The following is a 23,372-nucleotide window of genomic DNA, read 5'->3' on the forward strand; positions in this document are numbered from 1 at the left end:
AAAGCCCTCTTAACTGCTGTAAGATTTTATGTAGCTATGTGAATTTCTTAATACTTTTTAAATAGTATAATTGTGATTTTCTTGCTTGCATTTGTTTCACAGAATTTCCATGGATTGCAACTGAAGAAAATGAACAGCAATACAGAGAATTCTTGACGTCAGTTTTCCAAGCCCAAGAGGTTTTGCAGGTAAAGTGTTCAATAATGATCTTGGAATATGTAACCCTACACACTTAATGTTCCCTAAAATATTCCAGTGTAGATTATAAATTATAGTTTTTTCATTGGAGTGAAAAACTTTAAAATGCATCAACAAGCACTTTTGCCCAATCATTAGTAAGTGTATGGCACAAACCTAAGTAGGTATATTTGAATGTGGAAATTACATGTCCTGAAAGTATATATATATACACACACACACACACACACACACACACACACACACACCTGTGGTTTGGATACTTTGCTAGTGTTGTAGGATGCACATACAAAAAATAACATAAAAAGTTAAAACTAGAATTAGAGTACATGTGTATACAGTGTAAAAATGTTCATAGAAACAGTAAATCGAATGCTGCTGTACTCAAGTTACTCTAGAATTAAAAAGTCAAAAAGAGGGGTGTTTTTAAAAGTGAAAACAGCATTTATTTTAAACAACACATACAAACCGAATGGCTTATGATGAGATGGAGCTGAATATTGCATGTTTGTGAATATGTATTGTGCTCTTTTTGAAAGAATGCGTAAAAGCAGCAGTAAGTAATTATATCTTTTTAAAAGTAAGAAAGTCTCCGTTTAAGTAAGCCTTTTTAGTAAAGGTTTAAAACACTTTTGTATTTAAATGGTTGGAAATTTAATATGTTCTAAGTGCTGATAAAGAGTAGAAGCCAAATAAGTGCAATAAAGAAGAAAAATATACAGATGTTTATTTTTTATCTGGCAAGTTTGATAGTGTTATTTATTGAAGCATTATTAAACAACCTGCTTAACAAGGGCATGTTGGGAAAGAAACCAAAACTGAGGGGGGGAGAATGATGAAGACAGAAATATGTTCCTGGGCTGCAGCTCAGTCCTTTTCCTGTTTGACATTGTGCACTAAAGGTAGTGGCAGAGTAAGACTTGAGATGAAGCCAGGGAAGAAGTGTATGGACTAACTGGAAAGCATCAGCCTGTGACTAGGTGCTGCTCAGTACCCTGTATTTTATCACTTCTTTTTCAGCTGTGAGTCTTCAGCACGGACAATGCCATCTACACTGGGGTGGGGTTACAACCTTAATGAGTAATGTGTTCAGTGTTGCCCTCAGTTGCACCCCCTGACAAATAGATGCTGCTGCACAGATGCTTAACAGCACAGCTCTCTTGTTTTATTTCTTTATGTGGATAACATACGTCACAGAAAGTGTAAATGAATAACTGAGTAGCACCTGTAGGTGCAACTATCCCTTTAAAGGGTAAACGAGGGACCTGATCAGAGTTGCACAATAGCCAACTGAGCCTGAGGGAAGCGGTCACAGCACAGAATGAAGCCGATTAGCTGTGATATACTACCAGATTGCCTTTTCATAGCCACTTTCCAATGTCTTTCATTGCAGGACTCTTAGTGAGATTGAAGTGTAATTTATAATTTTATTCAGGATTACTAGCATTCCAATCTTTGCATGGAGCATGGATATAGTTTTGAAATTGAAAGAAAGCCTTTTCTTTGAAGGATTTGTTCATCTCAGCTGTGGTGACTCTTTCTCAGTGCAGGGTATTTGCTGTGGTGACTTTCTCAGTGCAGGGTATTTGCTGTGTTACTCTTTCTCAGTGCAGGGTATTTGCTGTGGTGACTTTCTCAGTGCATGGTATTTGCTGTGGTGACTCTTTCTCAGTGCTGGGTATTTGCTGTGGTGACTCTTTCTCAGAGCTGGGTATTTGCTGTGTGACTCTTTCTCAGTGCTGGGTATTTGCTGTTTGACTCTTTCTCAGTGCAGGGTATTTGCTGTGGTGACTTTCTCAGTGCAGGGTATTTGCTGTGGTGACTTTCTCTGTGCTGGGTATTTGCTGTGGTGACTTTCTCAGTGCTGGGTATTTGCTGTGGTGACTTTCTCAGGGCTGGGTATTTGCTGTGGTGACTTTCTCAGTGCAGGGTATTTGCTGTGTGACTCTTTCTCAGTGCAGGGTATTTCCTGTGGTGACTCTTTCTCAGTGCAGGGTATTTGCTGTGGTGACTTTCTCAGTGCAGGGTATTTGCTGTGGTGACTTTCTCAGTGCTGGGTATTTGCTGTGGTGACTTTCTCAGGGCTGGGTATTTGCTGTGGTGACTTTCTCAGTGCAGGGTATTTGCTGTGTGACTCTTTCTCAGTGCAGGGTATTTGCTGTGTGACTCTTTCTCAGTGATGGATATTTGCTGTGGTGACTCTTTCTCAGTGCAGGGTGTTTGCTGTGCTGACTTTCTCAGTGCTGGGTATTTGCTGTGTGACTCTTTCTCAGTGCAGGGTATTTGCTGTGTGACTCTTTCTCAGTGCAGGGTATTTGCTGTGTGACTCTTTCTCAGTGCTGGGTATTTGCTGTGTGACTCTTTCTCAGTGCTGGGTATTTGCTGTGTGGCTCTTTCTCAACGCTGGACATTTGCTGTAGTGACTCTCTCAGTGCAGGGTATTTGCTGTGATGACTTTCTCAGTGCTGGGTATTTGCTGTGGTGACTTTCTCAGGGCTGGGTATTTGCTGTGTGACTCTTTCTCAGTGCTGGGTATTTGCAGTGGTGACTCTTTCTCAGGGCTGGGTATTTGCTGTGATGACTTTCTCAGTGCTGGGTATTTGCTGTGGTGACTTTCTCAGGGCTGGGTATTTGCTGTGTGACTCTTTCTCAGTGCAGGGTATTTGCTGTGTGACTCTTTCTCAGTGCTGGGTATTGGTTGTGGTGACTCTTTCTCAGTGCAGGGTATTTGCTGTGTGACTCTTTCTCAGGGCTGGGTATTTGCTGTGGTGACTTTCTCAGTGCAGGGTATTTGCTGTGGTGTCTCATTCTCAATGCTGGGTATTGGTTGTGGTGACTCTTTCTCAGTGCAGGGTATTTGCTGTGGTGACTCTTTCTCAGTGCAGGGTATTTGCTGTTGTGACTCTCAGTGCTGGGTATTTGCTGTGTGACTCTTTCTCAGGGCTGGGTATTTGCTGTGGTGACTTTCTCAGTGCAGGGTATTTGCTGTGGTGTCTCATTCTCAATGCTGGGTATTGGTTGTGGTGACTCTTTCTCAGTGCAGGGTATTTGCTGTGGTGACTCTTTCTCAGTGCAGGGTATTTGCTGTGGTGACTCTTTCTCAGTGCAGGGTATTTGCTGTGTGACTCTTTCTCAGTGCAGGGTATTTGCTGTGTGACTCTTTCTCAGGGCTGGGTATTTGCTGTGGTGACTTTCTCAGTGCAGGGTATTTGCTGTGGTGTCTCATTCTCAATGCTGGGTATTGGTTGTGGTGACTCTTTCTCAGTGCAGGGTATTTGCTGTGGTGACTCTTTCTCAGTGCAGGGTATTTGCTGTGGTGACTCTTTCTCAGTGCAGGGTATTTGCTGTGGTGACTTTCTCAGTGCTGGGTATTTGCTGTGTGACTCTCTCTCTGTGCTGGGTATTTGCTGTGTGACTCTTTCTCAGTGCTGGGTATTTGCTGTTTGACTCTTTCTCAGGGCTGGGTATTTGCTGTGGTGACTTTCTCAGTGCAGGGTATTTGCTGTGGTGACTTTCTCAGGGCTGGGTATTTGCTGTGTGACTCTTTCTCAGTGCTGGGTATTTGCAGTGGTGACTCTTTCTCAGGGCTGGGTATTTGCTGTGGTGACTTTCTCAGTGCTGGGTATTTGCAGTGGTGACTCTTTCTCAGGGCTGGGTATTTGCTGTGATGACTTTCTCAGGGCTGGGTATTTGCTGTGGTGACTTTCTCAGGGCTGGGTATTTGCTGTGTGACTCTTTCTCAGTGCAGGGTATTTGCTGTGTGACTCTTTCTCAGTGCTGGGTATTTGCAGTGGTGACTCTTTCTCAGTGCTGGGTATTTGCTGTGTGACTCTTTCTCAGGGCTGGGTATTTGCTGTGGTGACTTTCTCAGTGCAGGGTATTTGCTGTGGTGTCTCATTCTCAATGCTGGGTATTGGTTGTGGTGACTCTTTCTCAGTGCAGGGTATTTGCTGTGGTGACTCTTTCTCAGTGCAGGGTATTTGCTGTGGTGACTCTTTCTCAGTGCAGGGTATTTGCCGTGGTGACTCTTTCTCAGAGCTGGGTATTTGCTGTGTGACTCTTTCTCAGTGCTGGGCATTTGCCGTGGTGACTCTTTCTCAGTGCTAGGTATTTGCTGTGTGACTCTATTTCAGTGCAGGGTATTTGCTGTGGTGACTTTCTCACTTCTGGGTATTTGCTGTGGTCACTGTCAGTGCTGGGTATTTCCTGTGGTGACTCTTTCTCAGTGCTGGGTATTTGCTGTGTGACTCTTTCTCAGTGCTGGGTATTTTTTTTGTTGACCCTTTCTCAGTGCTGGGTATTTGCTGTGGTGACTCTTTCTCAGTGCTGGGTATTTGCTGTGGTGACTCTCAGTGCTGGGCATTTGCTGTGTTGACTCTTTCTCAGTGCAGGGTATTTGCTCTGGTGACTCACTCAGTGCTGGGTATTTGCTGTGGTCTCTCATTCTCAATGCTGGGTATTTGCTGTGGTAACTCTTTCTCAGTGCAGGGTATTTGCTGTGCTGACTTTCTCAGTCTGTGGTGACTCTCTCAGTGAAGGGTATTTGCTGTGGTGACTCTTTCTCAGAGCTGGGTATTTGCTGTGGTGACTCTTTCTCAGTGCTGGGTATTTGCTGTTTGACTCTTTCTCAGTGCAGGGTATTTGCTGTCGTGACTCTACTCAGTGCAGGGTATTTGCTGTGGTGACTGTTTCTCAGTGCAAGGTATTTGCTGTCGTGACTCTACTCAGTGCAGGGTATTTGCTGTGGTGACTGTTTCTCAGTGCAAGGTATTTGCTGTCGTGACTCTACTCAGTGCAGGGTATTTGCTGTGGTGACTCTTTCTCAGTGCAGGGTATTTGCTGTGGTGACTCTTTCTCAGAGCTGGGTATTTGCTGTGTGACTCTTTCTCAGTGCAGGGTATTTGCTGTGTGGCTCTTTCTCAACGCTGGATATTTGCTGTAGTGACTCTCTCAGTGCTGGGTATTTGCTGTGGTGACTTTCTCAGTGCTGGGTATTTGCTGTGGTGACTCTTTCTCAGTGCTGGGCATTTGCTGTGTTGACTCTTTCTCAGTGCAGGGTATTTGCTGTAGTGACTTTCTCAGTGCAGGGTATTTGCTGTGGTGACTCTTTCTCAGTGCTGGGCATTTGCTGTGTTGACTCTTTCTCAGTGCAGGGTATTTGCTGTAGTGACTTTCTCAGTGCAGGGTATTTGCTGTGGTGACTTTCTCAGTGCAGGGTATTTGCTGTGGTGACTTTCTCAGTGCTGGGTATTTATAATGGTTTCACAGTTACAAGAACAGTATACATTTTGTCATTATCCTAGTTCTACATCCATTTATTCTGTATTTGAAACTGATATTTCAATGGGCGGCACAGTGGTGCAGCGGTTAACGTTGTCGCCTCACAGCAAGAGGTTCTCCGGTTCGATTCTCAGCTAGGGTGCCTTCTGTGTGGAGTTTGCATGTTCTCCCTGTGCTCGCGTGGGTTTCCTCCAGGTACTCCGGTTTCCTCCCACATTCCAAAGACATGCATCTGGAGCGTTTCTCCCCGGGCCTCCGCTGAAAACAGGCTCTGTGGAACCTAGTCGGACATTCCCGGTCAACAAATGTTAAATAAATAAATAAAATAAATAAAAATATTTCTGATTTTTGCTGAAACTTAATTTTAAGTGGTTATATTTTGTTAAGTATGTTATTTTGATAAAATAGAAGAGAAACAAATTATTTCTTAATTCTGCTCTTGATAAAGCATTGCAGATGTGTTTTAACTGCATTGTGCTTTGGGAGGATAACGTACAGAAAAAGAAAACTATACCTGAGGTAAAGAGGAGAGGTCTAGAATTTATTTCTTTTTAAAGACCTTTATTAAATTATCTGTTAAGACTTAGGCAAACATACATTAACAGAAAAGAAAACAAACCGTTTTTAACAGTTTTCCATTTAAATACAATATACATAACATGTTTTTTTCTCATTTGCTAATTTGTTTCTTGAGTGATACTTTGAGTATATCTGTGGACTTGTCTTTTCTGATAAGACTCAAGGCCTGCAGAAACTACAAGCACTGCTTGTGATTCCCTTCTTATTTTTCTCACACACCCTCCTGTGCCTTGATTTGCTTTTTAAATTTGGTGATTTTTATGCTGCTGACCCTTAATGTAAGTTGAGCTTTATAAAGTCCTTCCTTTCCACACTGTTGTTGATATTTTTATTATTTATTTCTTTTTCCTTGTGGTTATTTTCAAAAAAGTAGATTTTTGCCTCTCATTGTCTGTTGTGATTTACTTGCTCTGGATTCACTGTCTAGCTCTCTGTTGGCTGATGTAGTGTAGGTTTACACAGTAACAAGCTCTTTTCTGTGTTTTTATATCAAGAGGATAGAGAATTTTCCATCTAGTGGGTGTTAAGCTGGTCTCTATAGGTTGTGGAAACACACTAGAGATTCCTCCGTGTAGTTTTATTGACTGGAGAGCTTATTTAATCAGCTTACCTTGTTTTTAATGCCTTTATAAATTCTGTATAATTTGAGTGGTTCTTGGTTCACTTCTACAAAGCAAAGTGCTTTTGTTGAATACTAACACTTGTTAAGCTGTTTAAAGTACACGGCTATTATCTTGAATTACTTATGGGCTTTCCTTAAGTTAAAGTTTGTTTGTGGTAACATTTCACTCTGGACACACTTTTACTGTGCTTTTACATTAGGAGGATTGGGATTATTCATCTAGTTGCAGGAGTTGTTTGCCTGGCCTGTCTGAGATGAGAAACATACAGATAGGCTCCAAGTAATCAGAACAGTAACGAGTGGTGTGCCTCAGGACTCTGTCCTGGGGCCCCTCCTGTTTGGCATATACTTCTCAGAAGTACAGGCAAGCACGGAAGGGCTGTGGCTGACTAAGTTTCCGGCCGACATGGAGATCCTCCAGAAGGGCCTAAATGAGAATGATGGATGGTGTCAAAACCATGGTCTCAAGCTAAATGCAAAAAAATGCGTAGTAGTCCCCTTTGGAAAAAACAGAGTACCCCCAAACTGCAACATAGGAGGTAATCCCCTGAAATCTGAAGAAGAAATAAGGGATCTAGGGACCCAAGTAGATAGTCAGCTTTCCTTTGATAACCATGTTGCCAAAGTGGTTAGAAAATGCTTCTATGTGACCCATCTGATCACGAAAGGGTTTGCATCAAGATTTAAGGATGTAATGGTGCCCCTGTACTCTTCCCTCATCAGACCCATTATTGAGTACAATGCACCAATTGGAATGTACCTGGCTAGACATCTCCAGCAGCTGGAGAGACCACAGTGGTACCTAACCAAGAGGATTACTGGCCTCAAACAGTTGCCCTATGCAGCACGATTGAAAAAGCTAAGACTGTTCTCTGTTGCATACCGCTTTCTCAGAGGCTATCTCCGTCTAACGTACAGAGCCATGTCCAACCCAGAATTGTTGAACATGCTCCATCTTAGCAAAACCAAATCTACTCGAGCTACACGCTCTTGGGATATAAACCGCAACACAACAATGAATAGAACGTGCTGGAGGGATAAATTCCCTTTGCAGAGACTTTCCTTACTATGGAACAGGGTCCCGATCTACATAAGACAGACCCCCTCACTATCACTCTTAAAGAGGAACCTTGATGAGTGGATGGGTAACAGAAAGTTTTTTTTGCACTTCTTTAAATTTTCAATTTAAATCTTCAAACTGTTGTAAGGGTTGCTGTTATGCACTGAAATATATTGTATCTAGTGTTTGTAGTTAATATTAGGCATCTGTTTGTGGTATGAGGGCTACTGTTCTTCACTGAAGTACATTATAGCTAGTGTTTGTAGTTAGTATTAGGCATCTGTTTGTGGTATGAGGGCTGCTGTTCGGCACTGAAATACATTGTATCTAGTATTTGTAGTTAGTATTAGGCATCTGTGGTATGAGGGCTGCTGTTCTTCACTGAAATGCATTGTATCTAGTGTTTGTAGTTAGTATTAGGCATCTGTTTGTGGTATGAGGGCTGCTGTTCGGCACTGAAATACATTGTATCTAGTATTTGTAGTTAGTATTAGGCATCTGTGGTATGAGGGCTGCTGTTCTTCACTGAAATACATTGTATCAAGTGTTTGTAGTTAGTATTAGGCATCTGTGGTATGAGGGCTACTGTTCTGCATTGAAATACATTGTATCTAGCGTTTGTAGTTAGTATTAGGCATATGTTTGTGGTGTGAGGGTTGCTGTTCTGCACTGAAATACATTGTATCTAGTGTTTGTAGTTAGTAGTAGGCATCTGTGGTACGAGGGCTGCTGTTCTTCGCTAAAATATATTCTATGTAGTGTTTTTAGTTAGTATTAGGCCTCTGTGGTGTGAGGGCGGATGTTCTGCACTGAAACACATTATATCTACTGTTTGTAGTTAGTATTGGGCATATGTTTGTGGTGTGAGGACTGCTCATCTTCACTGAAATACATTCTATCTAGTGTTTGTAGTTAGTATTAGGCCTCTGTGGTGTGAGGGCTGATGTTCTGCACTGAAACACATTGTATCTAGTGTTTCTAGTTAGTGTTAGGCATCTGTGGTATGAAGGCTGCTGTTCTGCACTGAAATACATTATAACTAGTGTTTGTAGTTAGTATTAGGCATCTGTCTGTGGTATGAGGGCTGCTGTTCTGCACTGAAATGCATTGTATCTAGTGGTTGTAGTTAGTATTAGGCATCTGTTTGTGGTGTGAGGGCTGCTGTTTTGCACTGAAATACATTGTATCTAGTGTTTGTAGTTAGTATTAGGCATCTGTGGTATGAGGGCTGCTGTTCGGCACCGAAATACATTGTATCTAATGTTTGTAGTTAGTATTAGGCATCTGTTTGTGGTATGAGGGCTGCTGTTCTGCACTGAAATACATTATAACTAGTGTTTGTAGTTAGTATTAGGCATCTGTGGTATGAGGGCTGCTGTTCTTCACTGAAATACGTTGTATCTGGTGTTTGTAGTTAGTAGTAGGCATCTGTTTGTGGTGTGAGGGCTGCTATTTTGCACTGAAATGCATTATATATAGTGTTTGTAGTTAGTATTAGGCATCTGTTTATGGTGTGAAGGCTGCTGTTCTGCACTGAAATACATTGTATCTACTGTTTGTAGTTAGTATTAGGCATCTCTTTGTGGTATGAGGGCTGCTGTTTTACACTGAAATGCATTATATCTAGTGTTTGTAGTTAGTTTTAGGCATCTGTTTGTGGTGTGGGGCCTGCTGTTCTGCACTGAAATACATTATATTTAGTGTTTGTCATTAGTATAAGGCCGCTGTGGTATGAGGGCTGCTTTTCTTCACTGATATACATTGTATGTAGTGTTTGTAGTTTGTATTTGGCATCTGTTTGTGGTGTGAGGGCTGCTGCTCTGCACTGAAGTACATTTTTTCTAGTGTTTGTAGTTAGTATTAGGCATCTGTCTGTTGTATGAGGGCTGGTGTTCTGCACTGAAATACATAGTATCTAATGTTTGTAGTTAGTATTAGGTATCTGTCGTGTGAGGGCTGCTATTCTGCACTGAAATACATTGTATCTAGTGTTTGTAGTTAGTATTAGGCATCTGTTTGTGGTATGAGGGTTGGTGTTCTGCACTGAAATACATTGTGTCTAGTGTTTGTAGTTAATATTAAGCATCTCTGGTACGATGGCTGGTGTTCTGCACTGAAACACATTGTATCTAGTGTTTGTAGTTAGTATTAGGCATCTGTGGTATGAGGGCTTGTGTTCTGCACTGAAATGTATTGTATCTAGTGGCTGTAGTTTGTATTAGGCATCTGTGGTGTGAAGGCTGACGTTCTGCACTGAAATACATTGTATCGGTTCAAGGGTTCATAGTTAGGTACTAGGCTGTCTGCCTGAAGGCATTTATAAGCCTAGCCAGGATGTGTTGCCTTTCGCCACCCCCTTAGATTAGTTCCCTGTGCCTCTGTCTAGCAGAGCCACTGAAGTGATTCGCAGGGTAAAATTTCTGTTTCCCATCCACTTGTCAAGGTTTCTTTTGAAGAGCGTTAGTGAGAAGCTCTGCCTAATGTAGTTTGGAATCTTGTTCCAAAGCATGGAAAGTCTCTGGGACAGGAATCTATCCCTCTAGCACGTCCTATTTATTGTTGTGGTGATGTTTAGATCCCTAGAGCGTGTGACTCGAGGGGGTAAGGTTTTCTTTAGGTGGAGCATGTCCATCAATTCTGGGTTGGACATGGCCTTGTATGTCAGGCAGAGATCACATCTGAGTAGGTGGTGTGCAACCGAGTACAGCTGGAGTTTCTTCAGTCGAGCTGCATAGGGCATCTGTTTGAGGCCAGTGATCCTCTTGGTGAGGTACTTCTGTGGTCTTTCCAGCTGTTGCAGGTGTCTTGTAAGGTCAATGCCAAATGAGGCATTGTACTCTATGATGGGTATGATGAGTGATGAGTAGAGGGGCACAATGACCTCTTCTGATCTGGATGCGAACCCTTTTGTTATTAGGTGGGCCACGTAGAAGGATTTTCTAACAACTTTGGCAATGTGTTTATCAAAGGTGAGATTACTATCTACTTGGGTCCCCAGATCCCTTATTACGTCTTCTGTATTTAGGGGACTACCACCTATGTGGTAGTTTGTGGGTACTTTGTTTTTTTCCAAAGGGGATGACTATGCACTTTTTGGCTTTTAGCTTGAGGGCATGATTTTGACACCAGGTATCCGTCTCAGTGAGACCCTTTTGGAGGATGTCTGTGTCAGCCGGAGAGTCAATTATAGCCCCTAGTTTACAGTCCTCTGCGAACCTGGTCAGCCATAGTCCTCCTGTGCTTGCCTATACCTCTGAGAGGTATATGCCATACAGGAGGGGTCCTAGGAATGAGCTGTGGTGACCGCCACTTGAAACCAGTTAGAGTCCGACCTAGCTCCCGCAACTCTCACCATGTGGGTTCTGTTCATGAGCCAGTTGGCAACCCATCTTGTGAAGTAAGGGTTTGTGTTCAGTCTGGTGAGCTTGTCTATAATACCAGAATGGGGAATGGTGTTGAAGGGCTTTGTGAGGTCTAGGTAGGCTGTGTCACTGTGTACCACCTTTCCCTCATCTATAGCCTTGGTAACTGTCTCAAAGATGTCCACCAGGTATAGGTGGCATGATCTGCCCTTAACAAAGCCGAACTGGGTAGGGTCCAGTTTTTGGAGGTTCCCAATGTCTTTGTTAATGAGTTCCATGATGATGCACTCCATAGCCTTGCAGACCAAGCTAGTCAGGCTTATAGGGCGATAGTTCCCAGGGTCAGTTGTGGCTCCACCTTTGTGGAGCAGAACAACCGTTGCTCTGCACCACTCTATTGGTATGTAGCCTGTGGAGAGGCTGTTTTTGAACAGTGTGTTTAGGTGAGGGGTTAGTTCGTCTTTGAGCTCATGTAGGACGCAGCTTGGGACACCATCCGGTCCCACTGATGCTGTGTTTTTGGCTTTGAAGAGGGCTGTTTTAACCGGAGTGCCTGTGATTTCAGGGAGTCTACATTCATCTGGTATGGTTATGGGCCCTTTTGAGGGTGAGAGTGGGGTGAAGTTTGCACTGAACCAGTCTGCCAGGATGTTGGTGATATCGGTCGGTTCAGTGTATATTGTGCCATTCTGCACTAACTCCGAGCAGATCTGTGCCCGAAGCAGAAGCAGTTCGCAAGTGCCGGTCGGCCGACTCCTGAGATTTTCATGTTCGAATTTCAGATCCGAAGTCTTCATTTAAAGCTAAGTACCCCATTGGCGAAACTTTTTTCTTGCTCCAGACCGATGTCAGAAAAAGTTAATAATTGTATTTCTTGTGGGAAGCAAGTACCTCATAAGGACTTCCATTCTTATTGCATTCCTTGCCTAGGCCCTGATCACGACGTAGCTAATTGCAGATTTTGTGCTAGATTTAACCAACGCACTATTAAGCGTCGATACGATTTTGCATTTCATTACTTTCGCCAAAGATTTAATTACACAATGTCGTCAGATAGCCATCCGACTACTGCATTTCACAAGAAACGCAAGGAAAAGGACAGGCATCCGAGGACCAAAACTGACGAGGCTTCTTCTAAGCCAGTCACCGGTTCTCAGTGAGGCGCTTTCGCAGCCCCTGACGCCCACTACCTCAGAGCCGCAGGCTGCTTCCGACTCCCACGTGGAGCCGACTAGGCCTCTGGAAACTCAAGGTATTGGACACTTGGAAAATATTCCCATAGATGGGTCCAGAGCCGCTGAGCAGGCATCGGCTTCTGAGGGTGTTTTCAGGCCTACACAGTTATATATAAAACCGACTACAGCTTCAAAGGCAAGGACTAAAGCACCACTAAAGACAAAGAAACAAGTGCAGCAAGCCCATAGACAGGCCTCCATGCCTAAAAAACAGATGCTCAAAATGGCCGAAGACCTAATTACTTTGATCAGGGGTTCCCCTCCCCCTCCTGAGAAGAGGCCTAGGCAAGAGACAGAATATGAATCTTCAGATCAGGTTTCCATTTTGTCTGACTCCTCTTCTGACCAGGAATACTCTCTCCCTCCCTATGAGGATTCCGATGCTGAAGAATCTATCCCTTCATCCTCCCCTCCTGAAGGTTATTCTTTTGGGGAAACCCTGCATACCATGAGGGTGCACTTCCACTGGGAGAGCCAAGACTACTCAGAATCTAAGAAAAGGCTTAGAGATTTTCTTTTACTACCTCAACACAGGCCTCTTGCTATCCCTCCTGTTTTAGACATTATAGATGTATTTTCAGAGTCCGGCCTGTCCCATGACTCTTTACCCCCTGCACCTGTTAAGCCAGACACATACTACAGGGTTCCAGATTCACATAAATTTCTTTATAAAAACCCTTCTCCTGACCCAGAAACTATTTCTCAGGGTCCCAAAGGTGTCAAGGCTTCCACTGTAAAAAAAAAAAAAAAAAACCCTATCCCCTCTGATAGGGATTCAAGGGCACTGGACAGATGGGGAAAAAGGTTTACACTTCTGCTACCCTGGCTGTGAGGGCTTTAAATTGTCAATTCCATATGCTTAAATATCAGCAAAACTTATTGTCAGTGCTTAAACAGAAAATGTTAACAAATTATGAATGTGCAGAAAACAAGGAAATGCAGGATTTATTGCATGCAACTGAACACGTGGGAAAGCATACTTTGCAATGTGGTTTTGATTCTCTGGAGGCCTCTTGCAGGGCTGCTGTTACGGGTTCTGTCTTTAGGCAACATGCTTGGTTAAAGGAACAGAATATGCTTGATCATGTTAAAGCAAAATTATTAGATGCTTCATTACAGCATGATACCTTGTTTGGTGTTAAAGCAGAAGAGGTGTTGAAGAAAATGGAGGACAAGCTAAATCTATGCAGACAGTTAAAGATTTCTTACATGTGCAGCCACCCAGATTTAGCAGGGACTGGCCTACAAAGAATTGGTCCTTTCCAGTGTCAGACAGGCCACAAAGAGGCAGATACAGACACCCCAGAGGCAGATCCCAGCCCCAAGGCTCTTACAGGCCTAACCAGTGGGGTGCCTCTACCTCCAAAAGTGGAGAAGACAAATCACAGCCATACAAGAAACAGTCCCTATGACTTTCCTCTGCCAGAACCAAGCACTTATCTTTTGGCAGCCCCCTTAGGGGGAAAATTGGCACATGATCACCCAGGACAAATGGGTCCTGAACATAGTGTCTCAGGGCTACAGGTTCCACTTTTGCACCTTGCCAAGGGTAAAAGGTATACCAGACCGGTCACACAATCAGTGGGCAGAGGCACAAAAGCAAGTTTCATCCCTCATGGACGTGAGGGCCATTCAGCGAGTACCACAGCAAGAGCAGGGACAAGGATTTTACTCGAGACTTTTCTTGGTACCCAGAAAGGACAAAACCTGGAGACCAATACTGGACCTTTCTATTCTAAACACATTTCTGGACATTCCAAAATTCAAAATGTTGACTCTGCAGCAGCTAATGCCCTTGCTGGCAAGAAGACTTGGCTTGTAACTTTGGACCTAAAAGAGGCATACCTGCATGTCCCAATCAGGCAATCTTGCAGAAGATACCTCAGATTCATAGCTGGCTCAATGCACTACCAATTCTCTGCACTGCCCTTTAGCTTATCTACTGCGCCCAGGGTCTTCACAAATGCCTGGCCCCAGTAATTGCATTTTGCAGACAAAGAGGAATTCAAATATATCCTTACTTGGGCGACTGCCTTATTCAAGCAGAGAACAAGGACATTCTACTAAAGCATCTGGCGTTTGTAAAAAGACTACTAATTTGCCTAGGGTACACAGTAAACGAAAATAAATCAAAGCTAGTACCCTCTCAAGAGATGATATTCCTGGGTCCAAGCTTAAATACAACTGCCCAGATGGCTTATCTTGCAACAAACACCCAGTTATCTGCAAGAAAAATTCTGCAGGCTTTGGGCTTCATGGCATCCTGCATTCTGCTAATTCCATATGCCAGACTGCATATGAGGAAACTACAATGATATCTAAAAAGTGTTTGCACTCAACATTGCCACAGCCTGGAAACATTAATTACCCTCATTCCCTGCCTGCAACAGGAGTTTCGATAGTGAGCACAGGCCTGTCACCACAACAAGGGACAGCCATTCACTTTACCCACTGCCAGGCAGACACTAACAACAGATGCATCAGATTATACCTGGGGGGCCCACATGGCCCGCAAGCCAAATGCATCTTCATATCAATCAAAAAGAGATGCTAGCTGTTCAGAATGCCCTGACAGCTTTCAAGGATCTACTTCATCCAGGGCAACTACTGATAAAGACGGACAATACTACAGTCATGTGGTACATAAACAAGCAGGGAGGCACACATTCCTACCCCCTCTGCAGACAAGCCATGACTTTGTGGGACGCAGCATTGACTTATCAAGTTCACCTGCAAGCACAATTCCTGCCAGGAAAAATAAATACTCTGGCAGACGAACTAAGCAGAAACCTCATGGATCCCCACGAGTGGAAACTGGATCTGCAAGTCTTCAGCATGATAACAAGGAAATGGGGATGCCCAGGCATAGATCTATTTGCCTCCCCTCACAACTGCCAACTACAGAGATTCTGCACAAGACTTATCACAAGCAAGCATGGAAAGTGGATGCCTTATCCTTCAGCTGGAAAAACCTAACAGTATATGCCTTTCCTCCACTTCCTCTCCTCCCCAAGGTACTCCTAAAGGTCAGACAAGAGAAGCCAAAAATGATGCTGATTGCCCCAGACTGGCCACGCCAGCACTGATACCCAATCCTAAAGAACTTGTCTCAATATCCAGCCTGGACATTGCCTCAAATTTCTCACTTACTGACCCAACAAAACAGTCGGATCCTGCACAGCCAACTCAGGAGCTTAAATCTAGCAGCATGGCGGATAATGTAGCCATTCAGAACACTCCTCTCTCCAAAGCTGTGATGGATGTTTAATTTTAGAGGCCAGGAGGCCCAGTACCAGAAAATCTTATGCAGAAGAATGGAAGAGATTCTGTGTTTGGAACCAGACACAAGGAATTGACACATTTGAACCAAATATTCCTCAGATACTTGACTGAGATGCTGGACAAAGGCCTATCCTTTTCATCAATTAAGATTCATGCTTCTGCCATTTCAGCCCATTACAATATGGAACCGCCTATCTTTTCTCATCCTTTAATAAGGCAGTACCTCAGAGGGGCCAAAAACATAAGACCTCCAAGGAGAGCACCAATACCTGCATGGGACCTCAATTATGTCTTAGAAAAACTCACACTGCCTCCTTTTGAGCCAGCCTCAACAGCTGATATAAAATTCTTGTCCTGGAAAACAGCTCTGCTCCTAGCAATAGCCTCTGCAAGACGAGTCTCGGAGTTACAGGCACTCATGGCTGTGGAACCTTTTATCATTTTCCATCCAGACAGGGTTCCTCTGAGGACGAACCCGACATTTATGCCTAAGGTGGTGTCCAATGTGGCCCTTAACCAAACCATTCACCTGCCTACCTTTTATCCAAACCCACAGAAAAAGGGTGAGAGACTTCTGCATTCTTTGGACATAAACAGACAGCTACGCTTCTACTTGGACAGAACTAAAGCTTTCAGAATGACTGCGCAACTTTTAGTGGCATATGCTGCAGGATCACAAGGAAAGGCTATCTCAAAACAGACTATTTCAAAATGGATAGGCCATTGCATTAGTTTCTGCTCTTCACAACATGACAAATCAGTGCCAAAGGGCATTAGGCTACATTCAACCAGAGCAGCAGCCACTTCAGCAGCCTTCCTCAGAGGAGTACCAACCAAAGACATCTTAGAGGCTGCAACTTGGAGTTCAGTGCACACTTTTACAAAGCACTACCACTTACCTCTCTACTCTAAATCCAGAGCAGGCTTTGCCACTGCTGTTCTGCAGGGCCTCATAGCCTCTCATAATCCTATTTAGTGCCAGCCACCCATCCTCAGCTTTGGGATTCAACCCAAGGGTAATGACTGCAACAGTGAAACACGATGAACATAGTACAGTTGTGTACCTACCATAAATGTAGAAGTTCGAGTGTATTCACTGTTGCAGTCCAGGTTACCCTCCCACCATCCCCCTTTCTTTTGCTGGGTCTTATCTGTACTACTCTGTTCTATACAACCTATGTGGTGTATTTGCTTGTAGATGAAGGAAATGATTACCTTAGTGCATGCATGTTTATTGGCATAATTTATTTAGCCTACCCTTTTGGGGGCACCTGACATCTGGGGCAAGAAAAACTGAAGAAAATGGCATCGGCTGCATCTTTTATACCCCTGGCGCACTGACGTCAGGGAAGAGGCGACAGCAACCGACGCCGGACTAGGACTTTGGAATTCAGGCCAACTGCAGGTAGCCTGCCAGCAGGATAACCCAAGAATAATGACTGCAACAGTGAATACACTTGAACATCTACATTTATGGTAGGTACACAACTGTACTTTTTGCTTGGGATTGCATGATCCATGAATTCTTGTAATTGCCCGTAAAATGCATTAGTAAAGGATTTTGCAGCTTGGACAGCGTTATCCTTCAGCATGGGTGCTTTGAAACTTTCCACCTCAGTCTTAAGTAACTTGAAGTTTGCTTTTGAAAAGTTTTTCACGGTGGTTTCATTGTCCGGGGTGGGGGTAGAATGTGGATATCCAAAGTGATTTGTTTATGGTCAGATCTAACCAGCAAGGGGTTGACCTCCATTGTGGAACCCTGGTTGCCCATGTTGGTGATGACCAAGTCCAGTATGTTGTCACCTCTGGTGGGAGTGTTGACCAGTTGAACCAGGGTGTTTGAGTTTGTAAATTCTAGGAAATGTTGGGCAAGGGAGTTAGTACTTGAGTAGTTCTCTCAGTTAATGTTTGGGTAATTGAAATCACCCAATATTAGGATGTGTGGTAGGACCTTTGTTTCCCAGTGTATCCAGAAATGCAGAACGCAGGTCCTGGGGACATGGTGGGTGATCTGTAGCAAGCTACAATTTGAACTGCAGTTTTACCTGTTGTTGCACGTGGATGATCTCTGAAGCATCGTGCTGTGCCACTAACCTGGAGGTGCGAGTATCCTTGATGAATATGGATATACCCCCACCTTTTGTATTTTGGTTCGGGTTCTGTGGCCGAAATATATGGTATGAGTTGTATCCTGGTAGTGCTGGGGTGCTCTCTGGGGCCTTAAACCAGGTTTCTGCCACTGCACATATATCGATTTTCTCCATACTGAGGAGTGCCACTAGTGTGTGCATTTTGAGGTTTAGACTTCTGGCATTGAGTAGCATTGCCCTCAGTTTTTTGTTACTTGTGCTGTTTACTGCAGTGGGTTTGTCTTTTGAGCCTTGTCTAAAACCGCACTATGGGGTTGGCAAGAGCTTTGGCCAGTATTTGAAACCGTAAGGGTGACAGATGCAAGCCGTCTCTAGCAAAGCAGAGTGGCTTGTCGAGCATGCCATCCCAGGCAGACAGACACTGGATCCCCTTTGAATGACACCAGAAACTTAGCCAGTTGTTGAAATCGAGAATTTTTTCTCTATACCGTGGTATCATTCTTGCTGAGGGCAGGATGTTACTCGGGGTCAGGGTCATACCGGCCTGGGCTATGTGATCAGAGAGCTCTTCCATGCCTCTTCTCATGTAGTCCAGGGAGGTACGGCTCAGGTCATTCACACCAACATGGACAATGACACTGTCATTTTTTTACTTGTTGTGGAGTGACCTGAGTGCTTGTGTTATGTGGCGGATTCTGTCACCCGACAGGCAGCTAACATTAACCTTTTCCTTATTCAGCCTAATGAGTGGGGCGTCAGTGTGCCTGACTATAGAGTCACCTATTACTGGTATGTTGGGTATGTTATTTTGCCTTAAGGGCTGTGATTGCATGGCACACTGATTTTGTGAAGTATGTTTTTCATGGTTTGTGTTGGCGGGTGGAGGTTGCTTGGATGTTTGCTTTGGAGGTCTCTGTTCCTTTTGCAGATTTTTATTTAAAGCCTCCAAGTATGTTTTCATGTACTTATGTGTGTTGTTTGTCTGTGCTGGTTTAATTAGTCTATGTGAGACTGGTAGTGTGATGTAAGTATTTCCCTTCTCCTCTTGACTGTCTGATCCAGTCTTGGGTTGAGAGAGCTTAGCCTCCAGTTTGGCTGCATAATTGCATCTCTAGCAAGTATTAGTGTTTGGTGGTAGGAGGAGGGGGTTGTCTGTGTACGAGTCAGTTGTAACATTGCCTCAAAATGCCCAGATTCACCAGTTGAACTGGAGAGTACACCTGAAACTGCTCTTTGGACATGCCTGGATAGGTGAACTGTTTTACTTGATGGCTGGTAAGGTCGAATATAAAGCCTTGTCCTTCTGTACAGTACAGGAGGGTCTAGTGCTAGGGTTTATTAGTTCTTGCTATGAGTTTTGAGCAAGGGCCGGGCTGAGAAATTAATGTCTTGAGTATCTAGTGTTTGTAGTTAGTATTAGGCATCTGTTGTGTGGGGGCTGCTGGTCTGCGCTGAAATAGATCATATCTAGTGTTTGTAGTTAGTATTAGGCAGCTGTTTGTGGTATGAGGGCTGCTGTTTTGCATTGAAATACTTTGTATCTAGTGTTTGTAGATAGTATTAGACATCTTTTTGTGGTATGAGGGCTGCTGTTCTGCACTGAAATACTTTGTATCTAATGCTTCTACTTAGTAATAGGCATCTGTAGTATGAGGGCTGCTGTTCTGCACTGAAATACATTGTTTCTAGTGTTTGTAGTTAGTATTAGGCATCTGTGGTCTGGGGGCTGCTGTTCTGCACTGAAATACATTGTATCTAGTGCTTGTAGTTAGTATTTGGTATCTGTGGTATGAAGGCTGGTGTTCTGCACTGAAATACATTGTATATTGTGTTTGTAGGTAGTATTAGGCATCTGTTTGTGGTGTGAAGGATACTGTTTTCCATTGAAATACATTGCATCTAGTGGTTGTTGTTAGTATTAGGCTTCTGTTTGTGTATTGGGGGCTGTTGTTCTGCATTGAAATACATTGTATCTACTGTTTGTAGGTAGTATTAGGCATCTGTGGTGTGAGGGCTGCTGTTCTGCACTGAAATACATTGTAACTAGTGTTTGTAGTTAGTATTAGGCATTTGTGGTATGAGAGCTGGAGGTTTGCACTGAAATACATTGTATCTTGTGTTTGTAGTTAGTATTAGGTATCTGTGGTATGAGGGCTGCTGTTCTGCACTGAAATAGTATTAGGCATCCGTGGTGTGAGGTGCTGCTGTTTTGCACTGCAATACATTTTAGCTAGTGTTTGTAGTTAGTATTAGGCCTCTGTGGTATGAAGGCTTCTGTTCTGCACTGAAATACATTGCAACTAGTGTTTATAGTTAGTATTAGGCATCTGTTTGTGGTATGAAGGCTGCTGTTCTGCACTGAAATACATTGTATCTAATGTTTGTAGTTAGTATTAGGCATCTGTTTGTGGTATGAAGGCTGCTGTTCTGCACTGAAATACATTGTATCTAATGTTTGTAGTTAGTATTAGGCATCTGTTTGTGGTGTGAAGGCTAGTGTTCTGCACTGAAATGCATTGTATCTAGCGTTTGTAGATAGTATTAGGCATCTGTTTGTGGTATGAGGGCTGCTGTTCTGCATTGAAATACATTGTATCTAGTGTTTGTGGTTAGTATAAGGCATCTGTTTGTGATATGAGGGCTGCTGTTCTGCACTGAAATGCATTGTAACAAGTGGTTATAGTTAGTATTAGGCATCTATGGTATGAGGGCTGGTTTTCTGCACTGAATTACATTGTATCTTGTGTTTGTAGTTAGTATTAGGCATCTGTGGTATGAGGGCTGCTGTTCGGCTCTGAAATACATTGTATCTTGTGTTTGTAGTTAGTATTAGGCATCTGTGGTGTGAGGTGCTGCTGTTCTGCACTGAAATACATTGTGTCTAGTATTGTAGTTATAAGGCATTTGTTTGTGGTGGGCATCTTTTTGTGGTGTGAGGGCTGCTGTTCTGCACTGAAATACATTGTATCTAGTGTTTGTAGGTAGTATTAGGCATCTGTGGTATGAGGGCTGCTGTTCTGCACTGACAGACATTGTATCTAATGTTTGTAGTTGGTATTAGGCATCTGTTTGTGGTATGAAGGCTGCTTTTCTACACTGAAATACATTGTATCTGGTGTTTGTAGTTAGTATTAGGCATCTGTTTGTGGTATGAGGGCTGCTGTTCTGCACTGAAATACATTGTATCTTTTGTTTGTAGTTATTAGGCATCTGTTTGTGGTATGAGTGCTGCTGTTCTTCACTGAAATACATTGTATCTAGTGTTTGTAGTTAGTATTAGCCATCTATGGTATGAGGGCTGCTGTTCTGCGCTGAAATACATTGTATCTAGTGGTTGTAGTTAGTATTAGGCATCTTTTTGTGGTGTGAGGGCTGCTGTTTTGCACTGAAATACATTCCCCGGGATTCATGAAGCTTGCGCCCGGTGCAGGCGTAGCGTCGGTGATCTAACACTAAATATGGCCACCGAGCGATTCAGGTACAGGCTGTTTCCATGTCCACTACATGCGTATGCTGCGCCCACACAGCTCCCAGTGCCTGTAAGCTAATCACCCCATGTGCATGTAAATGAAGGTATATAGTGATTCAGGAAGTGGTGCAGGCATATAGTGTAAGCACCAATGGTTTACATTTTTGCAAACATAAAATCTGAGCCATGACAGCGGGCCAAACACATGTATTATACTGTTAATATATGCAATGGCTAAATATATAACCATTGGCATAAAAAAATGCACAAAATATAAAAAAGAACATTTAATGTTATGCCCACACTAACATGAAGTTAAAGTGCAAGGCATTGGTGCGCAAACGGGATCACAATAATAATAGAATTATATGGAATAAAACTGCAATGTAACACTCTTCATGATTTCCCCATAATAGTCAGTGGCATGCATGTTACACCACACCATGGCTCAAGGGTTGCTAAGGGGCTGTGACAGTGTTCTGCGCGGTAACTAGGAATTAGTAGGCAACGCCATCCAAATGAGAGGAATAAGAATGAATCACAAATTCCCCGCTGGTGTAAGGATGTGCCTCCCAGCGTAGCGTTACAACACCGAGCTGTGCCCTGGAGATAAAGATGACATCAAGAGAGGGGGTGTGCCACCTTTGCTGTAAGCACATTGGAGCATTGCTAATCCGGGTTGCCTGTTGCTAAGCAAAGCCGCAGGATAGGGGTGTGGAAGTAGCCATTGCTTTGCTTTGCTGAGAGCACACAAGGTAACCGAAAGTTCATGTGAACGTGGATGAAAACGCGCACGAAACCCTGTAAACGGCTGTGCGCGGCTCGCACCACAGCTGAAACAGGAAGGATACAGGAAGACAATAAGGAAATGCTGCAGCATGGTAATTGGTGTACAAATGAGTAATTAACACCTAGGAACCCACAGTGGGCCATAGACAACAGCTAACAAGGCTGCTAGCAGCTACCTGCAGAACAGGAAAGGGGAGGTGCCGTACTGCAAAGAAAAGAGAACTGTCACAGCAGAACAAAGCAAACTTGCAGTAGATCAGCTACATAACACATTTCCCAACACATTCCTGGGTAGGGAAAGTACAAAACAAGAAAGCCGGCAGCTGGATGCATGCCTGACAATGGGAGGGGATTCGGGTTGAAAAGTGAATTAAAGGGCAACAGATGAATCACGGCAGGCAAGCGTAATTCAACACCAAAGGCCCCACAATTGCAGTACTCGCTGTAAAATCCATAATTAAGATATCCTGCAGCTGGAATTGCACATTCACACCCAATAACATCAGCAGCATCCATAGCACAATAGTATAAAGTGTGAAAGGTCCTTACACACACTTGTGTATTCCCATACACTCTGCACCATCGGTGTATACAGACGGGGAACTTTTAATATGTTTATGTTAGGGGCTGCCATAGCTTTGATTTACCAGAATGCGTTGGAGACTGAAGGTGTTGTGGAGGATGATGCTGACAACTACCTCAGGCACCGGAGGAGGGAGGAGAAGAGTGTTTCAGACCCAAGGTAACCTACCAGGGCCTACATGATTTGGAGACAGTAGAGCATTACAGGGTGGACAGGGACATCATACAGCAACTTGTTGAGCTGTACCGGCCACGCCTCAGAGCCAGAAATAAGAGGGGAGCCCATCCCAGTGGACACAAAGGTATGTGTAAGCTTGAGAATATTAGCCACAGCTACCTTTCAAAGGCCAACCCCAGATCCTGGGGTCTCACAGGCATCAGCATCCAGGGTACTCCACCAGATGTCCTTCAAGGATGCATCTGCAGTCCTTACAAATGGGTTGTCCTGGCCTCAGGCAGCCCTTCGGTCGGCCGGATTCCAAAGTCTGGGTCTGGCCTCGGCTGATGTCGCACTTCACCCGACGTCATAGCTGCAGTTAAGTGGGTATAAAGGCATTAGCCGACGCCATTTTCCCCAGTCTTTCTTGCCACGTGGTGCCCGAAGCAGAAGCTGTTCGCAAGTGCTGGTCGGTCAGAACCAGAGATTACTACTCCCGAAGACTTCTAAAAAGCTAAGCACCCCGTTGGGGACTCTTTCTTGCCTCAGCCGATGTCAGAAAAAGTGAATAACTGTTTAACTTGTGGGAAACAAATACCTCATAAAGATTTCCACTCTTACTGCTTACCTTGTTTAGGCCCAGACCACGACGTAGCAGCTTGTCTAT

At 43.8% G+C, this 23,372-nt stretch overlaps 1 protein-coding gene across 1 annotated transcript in view; it reads left to right on the forward strand.

The window, feature by feature from the left end:
• The window catches only part of CENPI (centromere protein I), a 2,543,587-nt gene that overhangs the window by 1,422,435 nt on the left and 1,097,780 nt on the right, over nucleotides 1–23,372 (forward strand). Inside the window, exon 11 of the mRNA XM_044057225.1 lies at nucleotides 103–188. Coding sequence (XP_043913160.1) covers nucleotides 103–188 — 86 coding nt within the window. The remainder of the gene's footprint in view (nucleotides 1–102; nucleotides 189–23,372) is intronic.

The sequence above is a fragment of the Protopterus annectens genome, chromosome 15.part0 (genome assembly GCF_019279795.1).
Source record: "Protopterus annectens isolate FY-2018-M chromosome 15.part0, PAN1.0, whole genome shotgun sequence".
In the NCBI taxonomy this organism is placed as follows: Eukaryota; Metazoa; Chordata; order Ceratodontiformes; family Protopteridae; genus Protopterus; species Protopterus annectens.